Source organism: Echinops telfairi, unplaced genomic scaffold (assembly GCF_000313985.2).
Source record: "Echinops telfairi isolate 266 unplaced genomic scaffold, ASM31398v2 ScPeMD7_18;HRSCAF=68, whole genome shotgun sequence".
Lineage (NCBI taxonomy): Eukaryota > Metazoa > Chordata > Mammalia > Afrosoricida > Tenrecidae > Echinops > Echinops telfairi.
In genome coordinates, this window is record NW_022103915.1 from 15,834,558 (window position 1) to 15,847,662 (window position 13,105).

A 13,105-nucleotide genomic window follows, 5' to 3' on the forward strand; every position below is an offset into this window, starting at 1 on the left:
AGTGGCCCAAGAGCCACACGAGTGGCTTCAAACAGCCCCATGACCCCGAAGAAGGCCTCAAATGGGGCATGTTCTGTTCTCTTATGCATGAGGTCGCTGTGAGTGGGAGGCTGGGGGAGGCCAACTCACAACAACAGGCAAGAACATCACATCCAGGGAGCTGACCCCGACTTATGAATCTTGCAGTCAGAAATTACAGAGACTCCGATACTCAGGTAAGTCAGAGAGAAACGGAAGACTTGATCTTATTTGGTCGGAGGATAGACAGTAAAAGGCTGAGACTCAGTTTTCAAAGAGAGAGGCTGATTTTGAAGTTTTACAAGAAGAAGAAGCAAAAAGGCAGATGTTTACAAGGTCATTTATTTTAAGTGGCTACCTCTCTGGCCAGGGATTGTCAGGGTCACTGGTGTTTTGAACACCAAAGATGACATTTTCTCATCTTCTATTCACCAAGCCAGAGACGGAGCTGTTTGGCCCCACTGCGGTGAATTGTTTGCCCCATTTAGATAATTAGGTTTGTCATCTCCTAATACCTTATTTTCACAACAGCCAGGCTACCCCCTACAGATGCCATCGTAAGAATTAGAACAATACAGGAGGAACAGAATCTAAGAGAAATAGCCATTTACTTCGGATCATGGCAGACCTCTGTAATGTATTATACGGTATTATGTGTGCAGAACAACTCTGAACTTCCTGCCCTTACAGAAAAGCCTCCAGCTTAACATATTTATTTCCAAGGTAATGAAATTGCCCTTACAGAGAACAGGGGCTTTAGAGAATTCTCTAGGTCTGTAAAAAAGAAGGCTGTGGGGGTGGTGTCTGCTTTCCTCCTGCTCCACATGGGGATAGGAAAGTCAAACTCCACCCCAACATCACCCAGAACTGATTTCTTTCTTTCTTTTTAAAATCATTTTATTGGGGGCTCTTACAGCTCTTACAACTTTCCATACATGGATTGTATCAAGCATATTTGTAATATGTTGTCAGCATCATTTCCAAAACATTTTCTACTTGAGCCCTTGGTATAAGCTCCTCTTTTTTCCCCTTCCTCCCCCACCTTCCCACCCTGGTGAGTCCTTGATCAATTATATATTGTTATTATTATTTCGTATCTTACACTGTCCATTGTCTCCCTTCACCCACATGTCTGTTATTTGTCCCCTTCGGTGGGGTGGTGGGGTGGGCGTGGTGGCTATATATTCAACCTTGTGATGGGTTCCCCCTTTCCCCCCTTTCCTTCTCCCTGGTCCTCCCTCCCCTCATGATGTCACTCCTCCCACTACTGGTCCTGAATTCCATGTGTTGAGGGCTCTTATCTGTACCAATGTGTGTTCTCTGGTCTAGCCAGTTTTGTAAAGTAGAATGGGGTCATGGTAGGGGCTAGGGGAGGAAGCATTCAGGAACTAGAGGAATGATGTTTCATCGGTGCTATACTTCACCTTGGTTGAATCATCCCTTCTTTATAAACTATCTGTGGGGGGGATATCCAATTGTCTACAGATGGGCCTTGGGTTTTCACTCCAATCTCCTCATTCACATCGCTATAGTTGTTTGCTCTGGATCTTTTGATACCTGAGACCTGACAGGACTTATTTCTATGAGGCTGAGGCCAGACACGTCCCTCCAAACTTCTGACACCAAATGTCTCTCTCAAAATACTCTCTACTTTTCAGACGAGTTACATAATTCAGTTCCTTGGCCACACAGAACTCATGGTCAATGTTCATGAGGAGCTTATACCAAGGGCTCAAGTAGAAAATGTTTTGGAAATGATGCTGGCAACATATGTACAAATATACTTGATACAATCCATGTATGGAAAGTTGTAAGAGCCCCCAATAAAATGATTTTAAAAAGAAAGAAAGAAAACAGTTCTGGGTGATGTTGGGGTGGAGTTTGACTTTCCTATCCCCATGTGAAGCAGGAGAAAAGCAGACACCACCCCCACGTCCTTTTTTATTAAATGTTATTAAATGGGGTTTATTAAATGTTAAGGATATAATTATTTGGATAGGACAGCCTCATCTCCATTGTGCCTGCAGGCAGGCTTGTCTGGCCTTTAAATTCTCAGCCACATGACCTAGTGGCCTCTCATCTGCTCCTGCAACGGTACAAAGTTCTTTTGGGGGCTCCCAATAAATGCCTAAAGGACATGCTACTTTGCAATAGGTCTCAGCCTGAAGGCACTCAGTTCTAGCTCCATGGGTCAACAACCTTAGCTCCCCCAATTAAGTGCCTGGAGGCTCGCCACTCCACAAGCCAGTCTCCTGCTTGAGGGTACTCAGCTTTACTGGCTTCTGAGGCTGCCGTAGTCCATCACTCTGGATCTTGGATCGCTTGCTGCCACTTTCCTGTTGTCAAAGCTTTCTCTTAGTAGTCTCTGCATACCTGAACTTTATTTAGTGTGTAATCTTTGACCTTTTCCTTTCATGGTAGGCAAACTTTGTGTGCGTGTGGGTGTTGGGGTGGGGTGGGGGAAGGGTGTGGCTACCTCACAGTCCCCCTTCCAAAGGGGACATTTTAATTTGCTAAGCACTCATCTTTCCTTCGCTCTTGGCGTTGGCTAGACCCCAGTACCGGGTCATGGGACTGGGTCTCTCTGGTCTATTTCCTGTCCAAACTGAACAAGATTTGTTTCTCAAATATGACTTTGTGTCATGTGTCTGTCTCACCTTTTGCTTAAACAGAGAAGCTGCAGGAGAAGCTAACTTAGAAATAATAGAGCATGGGTTTAAATCTGAGCCTTTGTAGAAAAGATCCAAACATCTCAAACTCAATTAGTACTATTTAAAAACAAAACAAAACAAAAACGGATAAAAAAAGAAAACAATTAAAAAAAACCCAGGACCCTTGGGGAATCACATTTCAGAACTCCAAGCGGCACCTAGCAACTGATGAAACGCCCTAACTGCAGGCAGGGTGAGCAAATTTTTAATCCTCCAATTTGAAAGCCGGCTTAGGCAAGACATCTGTGCTTTGTTTCTGACAAGTTTTGTGTTTCCTATTTATAAACAAACTCTCTTCTCCCCTCTCCCCCTTCTCCACCCTCGTTTCCCCAGTGGCTGTTCCCTCTGCGGCACCTGCCTCTCAGCCCAAGAGTGCCACTAACGGCCACTACCCTGCCCCACGCCTTGCCATCTCCTCCCGAGCCACGGTGGTAGCCAGAATGGAAGGAGCCTCCCAGGGGGGCCTGCAGACCGTCATGAAGTGGAAAACAGTGGTTGCCATCTTTGTGGTCGTGGTGGTCTACCTCGTCACCGGGGGTCTCGTCTTCCGGGCCCTGGAACAGCCTTTTGAGAGCAGCCAGAAGAATACCATTGCTGTGGAAAAGGCGGAATTCCTGCGAGATCACGTCTGTGTGAGTCCCCAGGAGCTGGACACGCTGATCCAGGTGAGCGGCAAGAGGAGCCGTCGGAGAACAGCCAGTGGGGAGAGGGGATAGCAGTCCTTTGGTCTCTCTGGATCACTGAGTTCAGCCTGTGGCTGAGCTGCCCCTGGTGGTGAGGGACATCCTCTCTTACCATTTGGTCGTGTCTCAGGACCATGACACTCTCTGTAGGAGAGGACTTGGTGGGCGACCACTAGATGGGCAGGGATCCTGTGGCTCTCCAGAGGCTTCAGTCTGATGCTGCTGCCTGACCCGTAGCAATTCAGAAAGCAGCCCCAGCCTCAGATTCCTCACTGGAGAAATGAAGGCCCTGGGCAGGATCTCTAAGGTCCCCCGGAGGCTGACACAGTTAAGTCAAAGGGCGGTAAACAGGAGGGTCTGGTGCTGAACAATTAGTGTTGGCCTTCTATCACTTGAATTTGGTTAAGGCTGCTACTGAGGTGGCAAGTAAGGAGCCCTGGTGGTGTCCTGGGTTACACGTTGAGCTGGAGCGGCTAACCACAAGGACAGCAGTTTGAAACCACCAGCTGCTCCGCAGGAGAAAGATGAGGCTTTCTGCTCTCGTAAAGAGTTACTGCCTTGGCGACCTGCAGGGCAGTTCCACCCTCTCCTTAGAGCAGCGGTTCTCAACCTGTGGTTCGCAACCCCTTGGGGGGAGTTGAACAACCCTTTTACAGGGGTCGCCCGATTCTTAACAGTAGCAAAATGATAGTGATGAAGTAGCAACAAAAATAATGTTATGGTTGGGTGGGGGGTCACCACAGCATGAGTAACTGCATGAAAGGGTCGCTGCATGGGAATGGTGGAGAACCACTGCCTTATAGGGCCATTGTGAGTCGGCTTGATAGTAGTGAGTTGGTTTTACCATCTATGGGATAAGAGCCCTGGTGGAGTAGTGGATTGCACACTGGGCTTTTATCCTCAATGCCAGCAGTTCAAAACTGCCAGCTGCTTTGAGGGCGAAAGAGGGGTTTGCTCCAGTAAAGATTTACAGCATGCGAGACCCACAGGGGCCGTTCTACCCTGTCTGATTTGGTATCTATGTGTCGAAATCAACTTGCTGGCAATGAGTTTGATTTTGTTGGGCTATGCACTGGAGCCCTGGTGGTGTAGTGGTTACATATTGGGCTGCTAACCACAGGGTCAGTGGTTCTAAACCACCAGCCAGCTCCACGGGGGAAAGATGGAGCTTTCTACTCCCATAAAGAATTACAGCCTCGGAAACCCACAGGGGAAGTTCTACCTTGTCCTGTAGGGTGTCTATGAGTCAGAATTGATTCAATGACAGAGAGAGAGAGAGAGAGAGAGAGAGAGAGAGAGAGAGAGAGAGAGAGAGAGAAGAGCGAGAGAGAATGAACATGAGAGCAAATATTTAATCCACCAAATTCAAAGGCAGCCCATTCCTATGGTGGACAGCCTGTCATCAGGGAGTGCGTGCGTTAGTACAGGATGCTTCCATCCTCACCAGCCATTCTATTTGAGTTGTGTATGATAGAACAGGGAAAGGAAATGGGCCAGCCTGGGTGTCCTGTCTGATCTCATAGTCTACCCTTCGCCTCTCCTTCTCTCCAGCACCGACTTTCTTGCTGTTCTTGAACCTTCTAAACTTGTTCCTCCTCTGCCCTACAGGGTTGCTGAGTCAGAATTGACTCAATGACAGAGAGTTCTTGGGGACAAAACGCTGAGCATTTATTTCCTTGCTTGTCATCTGTCTCCTTCACTGGTATATACTAGCGGTGAAATCAGGGGGCTGATCTACTTGGTTGATTATTATCTCTCTGTTGCTTAGTGCAGCCAGAGTGCTCCTTGGAGGCAAGGGTGGCAAGATTTTGTTGTACCTCCTTTGGACATGTAGTCAGGAAAGACCAGTCCCTGGAGGAGGACATCATGCTTGATAAAGGGGAGGGGCAGTGAAAAAGAGGAAGGCCTTCAACAAGATGGATTGACACGTGGCTGCATCAATGGGCTCAGGCATTGGAACACTTGTGAGGATGGCGCTGGACTGGGCAGTGTCCGTTCTGCTGTGCACAGAGTGGCTATGAGTCGGAACTGGCTGGCGACACCAATAAAAAACACCACCAACATTGACCAGAACAGTTCTGGAAACAGTAAATTCTCATGAAATATTCATGGGGTGTGAGAAGGCAGGAACTAATCCACGGCATGCTGGGACAACAGAGCTTATTTCAGCACCAAGTGCGGTGCTGGTCTCAAAGGTGTGTTTGAAGAGTGACACCAAGTCTCAGTGCTTGAATCCCTTCAGTGTCAGGGGTCACCCAGTTACTGAAACAAAAGCAAAACAAAAACTCTACGGCCATTGAGCTACTCCACGTGTTAGAGTAGCAAAGCCCTGTGGGGTTTTCTTGGCTGGAACTTTCGCTGGAGCATACTGCCACACCTTTCTTCCGGGTCTGAACCACCAACTTTCTTCTGTGGTGATGAGCAGGTTGGAGCCACCCATTATTAGGTCAGTTATTGAGTATGTTAGTTTGGGAATTTTAGAGAAACTAATCCACAGAAATTCATATGTATGATAGAGTTTTACATATAGGGTAAGTGCACATCAAGAAAGCATTCCAACCCAGTGCTGCCCAAGCCCACAAGTCCAACACTAATCCATATGTCCAACACTAATCCATATGTCCAAAACCAATCCACAAAGTCCTCGTCCATCTCACAAAACACACGCAATGACGCTGACTGCAGGAGGAAAGGCAAATCAGTGAATGTGTAAGCGTCTCAGTGCTGGCAGGGGTCTCCACAAGGCTGCTCCAGCACCCAGGGCTGCATCGGGGTAGGTCCGTGTAGCTTCTTTTCAGGCATGTCTTATAGGAAGTGAGCCTTGCAAGCTGAAGCAGGGAACTGGCTAAGGCAGCTGCACCCTGGTCCAACCATCAGAAAGCAAGAGACCGGAGAACTAGAAAGGTGAGGCCCACTGAAACATTTATCCCTCCGCCCTTCAATTAACCCCACCTGTGTTTATCAGCCAGGTTGGCACAATAGCCTTTAACTATATCCTTGAGTGCACACTTTTTTCTACCATGCTTACACCACAGGGGGTCATTGTTCCACTTAATTGTGACACTTGATGGAAATGGGAAACAATTCATCTTCTTTGGAAGGGTTTGTCTATACTGCCACTGCTGTTGAGTTGATTCCAACTCATAGCATCAGGACCCTGTCGAACAGAGTAGAGCAGCCCCTGTGGGTTTTTAAGACAGTAATTCTTTCTAGGAGCAGAAAGCCTTCTTTTCCTCCCTCAGAGCAGCTGGTGCTTTTGAACTGATGATAACCCACGAGAGAACCTCTACACCACTCTAGTTTCTGTATAGACACTAGCAATGGAATAATTGGCTCCTCCTCAACTGCCTAATTTACTTTTCCCATGATCTCTGTCCCCTTTTATATGATTCTCTATCAATACATTCATTTCTCCAACAAACATTTATTGAATACTTAATATGTACCAGGCTTTTGACGATACTAGCGATGACGATGGAATATGCCTGCACGGCCAAGCATGACATATGAATAAATAGAAGAATTGAAAGACCCACATGGTATGTGAGCTCCACTTGCAGGGGACAAAGATGTCTTCCAAGAAGAGACAAGGTATGAGTTTTGAAGGCCAACGAGCTCTGCGAGCTGCTGCTGCTGATGGAAAGAAAGGCGTTTTCTGCAAAGCAAGTGTGCTCGTATTCTGCCCGCTCTTCTTTTTGTAGGTTCATTGCACAGAAAACATATTCATTCACGATGCCTGGAAGCACCATAATGTTTTACAGTGTTTATGAGTACAGTTTATATCAGACGTCTCACCATGAATGCCAACGACAATGCTCTGAGTCAAATGAATACAAAAGTGGATAAAAGAATCCATTAAAAGGAAGGCCAGCTGGGATATACTTGTTCTACGAGCTACTGAGACTTCTATGGCAGTGTACAGCATCGGGCATTGGTGCAGGGAGAGACATAGCCCACAAATCCGAGAAACTGGAAATATAGTGTGGTTGTTAGCTGTTGATGAGTGGGCCTCCGCTCATGGCTACTTGTTGCACAGTGGTCCTACACCATCCCCATAGCAACTGCTTGAAGGTTGCTCTATTAGATCCGTGGGGTTCTCAGTGGCCGAGTTTTGGAAATGGATCGACAGGCCTGCTTCTTTAGAGACTTCATCTGGATCCTCTACCGAAACCTGTTCAACATCAAAGCAACACATAAGCCACCACTGACAGAAGGTTGGTCGCTGTGCCTGAGATGCAAAACCATCTCTATTTGGTGACATCAGCTAGAATAGCCATGTATGCCCAGTCTTTACGACCCAGTTGAGATGGTATTTGCTCTGGTTTCGCTGGAGGCGCTGCTGCTACTTCGATGTCTAGGGCACTGCTGGCAGTGCTCTGACCAGAGAGCTCTCAGCTATTAGCCCCCTCTGGACATCACCTCTCTGACATCACATTCCCTTCCCAGGCTGGTCCCCATCCCCTGACTGTCCCAGGTGGAGCCAGAAGCATTGGCTGCCAGCTACTGAGCTGGGTTTGCTCAGACTTGCGTGGAGGTGACACTGCAGCTTGACTGCCTCTGTCCACTTCCACTTCCGCTGCCCCTTTCCCCAGTGCTGACTCCACAGGGCCTCCTCAAGCTCACCAATCTCTTCTTGCTCAGCCCTGTCGTAGTTGGCCTTATACAAGGGGGCTTTGAAGAGTTCATGGAAAAGTTAACAGAATTTGCCCACAAACTTTTTGAAGTGAGCGTGGATGACTTTCCTGGCGAGTGCCTGAAAGCCAGGTCCCAGGACAGAATCTTCTTTCCTTCCGACAGTCATCATGGTCGCTGGGACACTGGGACACTTATTGTGGGTATGATTCTGACTCATACTGAGCTCATGTGGCTCCCAAAGAGACAAAGGTCTCCGAGGTTGTAATCTTTATCGGATCAGATAGGCAGGTCTTCCTCCCTAGTGTCTGGGGTCCTGAACTGCTTGCGGACCTTACTTGAGTCAGCAGTGGGAAACCATTGAACACTCGTTGAATTTAGGGTGGACCCACTCCCACCCTCTGGAACCTGGAAGAAGACTAGGATATGGTGGAAAGGATGAGATGAATGGAAGCGAGGAGGAGTCTCCTCCTTCTTGAACTCCTTAAAGATTTGGGAAATAGAGGGATGGAAAAGGGGGCTTCCATGATTTCATCTGGTTCCAGGATCAGCTGGATTCAATAATGATGGCTACTACCTTCCAGCGGGGTGTAGATCTCAAAAGTCTACGCTGACTTTTCAAAAAGTAATTCCTTTCCAACGAAACTCATAGAGGGGTTCTGATGCTGCGTACGATTTGGCACGTCACTAGAGATCACTTTTCTTAAAGTTAGTTTTGATGATCCGACTTGACTCCAATAAATGCGATCGCCGTGTGTAGTCACCTCTGACTCACTGCTACCTGGGTGAGAGGAGAACTGCCCCGTCGGGTTTCCCAGGCTAAAGTCTTTATAGGAGCAGGTCACCAAGGCTTTCCCCCCACGGAGCAGCTGGTAAGTTTCCACTTCTGACAGTTCAATTGGCAGCCAAGAATTAAAGAGCTTAACCATCGGGCCACCACGGATCCCTTTTAAACAAGCAGAACTACATATTGTTTTTCTGGAAGTAGGATTTTATAGGTGTATTGTATAACATCATTGACAAGTAAGACTTTTAGGAATTAAAATTCAAAGGCCATGTCTCTTACCACTCTTTCATAAAAAAAATCGGCTCTCAAATCTGTGTTATATTCTCCAGTGGTGTTTCTTTCCAACATGAAATATGGGAGGCTGTTCATCAGTTAGGTCGGAGGTGAAGGACATCTCAACAGCAGATGACCCGTTAAGGGACATGCAATTGATTAGTATAGCTTCAGTGGGAGAGGATCTGGGGGGATGTGGGAGAGGTGAGATTGAATGGGGTGTTGATGCTGGATTATAAAGGTTCCCAAGCATTCTGCAGAGAACTTTGGGCTTTATGTGGCAGGCAGTGGGGAGCTATTGAGAGAGTTAAGCTAGGTTGTAACATGCTACAATTTTTCCGTTACAAAGAGAAGAAATCTTTCACAATGGCATAGTCAGGTTGGAGGAGAAGGATCTTGCATTACTAAGGCCCTTGGAGAAGATTCAAGCCTGGACCTGAATTCACTTTCATGGCTCAACTTTCAGCCAAACCATCGGCCATCCTAGAGGGTGAACAATAATACCACGGGGAGGTCCGCGCTAACTATGCAAGAGATCCGAAGGGCAGCATCTGCCCGGGAATAAAGCTCAGAAGGCGGGAAGGGATAGGAACGAAGGCAAATGAAACCCAGGGAGGGAGCGGGAAGAGCACCTTTCCACTGCAATCAACGGCATGGACCAATGCATAGGGAATATTGAATGGAAAACCATTTTGCTCTGTACACTGTCACCCAAAGCACCGTGAAACGTTATGAAAAATGTACAGAAATAAGTATATTGCAACATCGCAAGAGAGGGAGAGACGCTGCGAGATAGAGCAGGGGCGGCACTTCAGAGTCTGTCAAAGTGAACTAGCACCACCCTCACTGTACCTCCCCTCTCCAAAGAGTTCTGGAAGACCCACTCCATGCCCCATCTCCCTGCCTGCCCCAGCAGTGACCGCTCCTAAGGAGCTGTGTAGGCTCGGGACCCAACCTTCTTGTATTCAAAACTCGTGACCACTGATACTCTGGTTCCTTTCTAGAAGGTACTAATCTTTGGTCTTTTAGCAAAGATTTGCTGGAGATGGGGCCGTTTCAAGTTATAAACAACACAAGACAACCCCGGCAACTCAAGCTCTTGACCACTTGCTGTGTGACTTAGGTAGGTGGTGCAGTCATCCTGGGTCTCCCCTTCCCTTAAGGAGTAAGGGGGGTCATGATAACAGTGTCCATTTGCTAGTCTGGCGTAAGGATTAGACTCCAGGGTTCCAAACTTGGCAGATCATTGGAGTGACCCAGGGATCTGGTGAAACTGCAGTTCCCTGGACTCCATTTGCAGGAACCCTGGTGGCCTGCTAGCCACATGATCCATAGTTTGAAATCACCAGCCACTCTGTGGGAGAAAGATGAGGCTTTCTACTCCCATAAGGAGTTACAGTCTCGGAAACCTACAGGGCAGTTGCACCCTGACCTATACGGTTACCAGGAGTCAGCATTGATTCCAGGCTCTATTTGTAATCGAAGGTGTCCGCATCTCTAAGGGGAGGAGCTCATGGAGTTGTAAAGTTGCACCAGGTCCCCAGGTGATTCCAATGATCAGTCAAATTTGGGAACCTCAGATTAGACAAAATTCTAAACCAAACCAAATCAGTGCAGGGACTTTTAGCTATTGTTGCTGTTGTCATTTGGTACTGTAGAATAGATTTTCAACTCATAGCAACCTTATAACTATTGCTACAATGGTTTTGGGGGGTGAAATTAAGAGGACATGCCAGCAAACCTCTAAATCACCACATATACTCGAGTATAAGCCAAGTTTTCCAGCACATTTTTAATGCAGTTTTTGTGGTAAAATTAGGTGCCTCGGCTGATATTCGGATTGGCTTATACTCAAGTATATACGGTGTATGATTATTGGATTTATGCTAAGGGAAAAGAGGAATACTCCGGGAAGACTTTTGGGGCTTCAAACTTGGCTCGATTTGTCTCCTTCACAGAAGTTTCTCCCTTGAGTGCTGGGCTGGGTGCCTATACCCCAGTGCTGTGCCTTCGTGGCTCAGCATCCAGGGAAACAACTCAGCACATTTCTATTCCACTTAGAGGTTGGCCTGGGCCACCTAGATCATTGCCTGGGTCTTGAGATTTGGTGGGAAGACTCAGCCTCACGTCTATTAGTAGACACTGGGGCGGCTTCCATTGATCTTGGTTTCCTCCTCATTGTTCTCAGTTCCCCCCTCATTGTTCTCCATGTCTTTTCAGAGAATCCCAGGGACCTGGCAGGCTCAAGCAGCCTGCACAGAGCAGGTCACCCTGAACAATGGGATGACCTTTGATTCTGAGATGTGACCCCAGGCATCATCAAGGGGTCATTTTCTCTAGTGAATCTCAATTCTTACTGATACCAAATTGTCCCCAATGAGTGCATGGAGGCTGCTCTAAAAATGTCTGTCTTTCTTCCCTCGTCTGTCTGACTCCAGATGGCTCTATGCAGCCCTTTCTCTCATCACAGCTACCCAGGCTAAGTCAGGGGTACCAACCACAAACCTGGGTCCACATGGCTCCCTGCATTTCAAACCAACTGGCCCCTAAATGTGAGGATTTCCTCTAACCCCCTCAGGATACCAACCACAAGTTTGGAAGTTCTCCATCCCCAAACTCCTGACTTGCTGGCTTCCCCTTCCCTCATGGGATGGATAATTCATTGAAATGCTCACAAACTCCAGAAAAAGGACTGTCTTTATTTTAGCAGGTAAAAAAGAATTCACCACAGAGGCAAGGTCTGGGAGCAGTCTAGGGCAGAGCTTCCAGACTCTCAAGGGGTGTCCATTCCCTCTGGAACAGACTGGCACACCACTGAGGCTCTGAGCTTGCGCACTTCATCATCCAAAGCCTTTATTGGCTTTATCACATGGCCACGGTCATTCCTCATGGGGCTTAGCCACTGTGCAGACCTCAAGTAAGTACGTCCTCAGGTCATCAGTTTTCCTCCTTGACCCCAGGAATGGTGCAGCTCTCAGGAACCCAGACCAGAGACCAAATTATTTGCCACCAGGAATTTCTATATCTGGAACTCTGTGCAAGGGTCTCGATCCCCAGGGTCTGGTTGTTCATGAGCCCCACTTTGAGGCTTGTGAATGACCTAGGGAAAGAGTCAAGTCCCTTGAACATGAACCCAACTAGACAAAGGAGCCAGGAGACATACTAAATCCAATTCCAGCAGGACTCGTTTGGGGCCCTGGGGCAACCCACACAATTCAGCCCATAAGGACACATAAAACACATCCATCTCTAGAATCTCACCCCAGAGACTGTCAGCAAGTCTCTGATGACTTTAATGGGAAGACTTCCTGCAGAGCTGTTGTAAATAATAATAATAAAAAAAATAGCTCCCACTGATTGGTTGTTTATTTTCCTCTAGGCTCTGTGCTTTGATCTTTTCATTCCTTTACCCCTTGTAACACATGGGGGAGATAGGACCCTATTGTAGTCATCATCATCCCATTGTATGGACAGTAAATACATTTTAAGGAGTTAGTCACTTGCCCAGGGCCACCCAGTTTATAAATGAGGGATTTGAGCCTTGGGAGGCCAAACTCCATACACTTTGCCCCTTGTATTATATTATTCATTTATTTCAATGTACCCACCCCCTTTTAAAGAAATCTCATTCCTTTACGATAATTTGGTTTTGGTGGGAAATATATACGGAACAAAATACTTGGCATTTCAAGGAAGTAAGGTTTAGTTCAGTGATACTGTGCTCAGTCGGTTGGGTCAGTCAGTCATCCCTCTTTACCCATTCCTGAGTTTTGCTATCACTTTTTGTAGCAGCTCAGAGCCAATGCCCTTTTCTCAAAGCTTTTACTCCTCGGACAAGACTGAAGGGAGGAGAGAGGATTTTGGAAAACTGGACTGTGTGATGTGGTGTAGTAGCATTCCATTCCATTCCATTCCATTCCATTCCATTCCATTCCATCCCATCCCATCCCATCCCATCCCATCCCATCCCATCCCATCCCATTCCATTCCATTCCATTCCA

The 13,105-nt window shown here is 47.2% G+C and overlaps 1 protein-coding gene across 1 annotated transcript in view; it reads left to right on the plus strand.

The window, feature by feature from the left end:
• Positions 1–637: 637 nt before the first annotated feature.
• KCNK10 (potassium two pore domain channel subfamily K member 10) overlaps positions 638–13,105 on the plus strand; it is a 93,374-nt gene continuing 80,906 nt past the window's right edge. Inside the window, exons 1-2 of the mRNA XM_045288148.1 lie at positions 638–650; positions 3,063–3,394. Coding sequence (XP_045144083.1) covers positions 638–650; positions 3,063–3,394 — 345 coding nt within the window. The remainder of the gene's footprint in view (positions 651–3,062; positions 3,395–13,105) is intronic.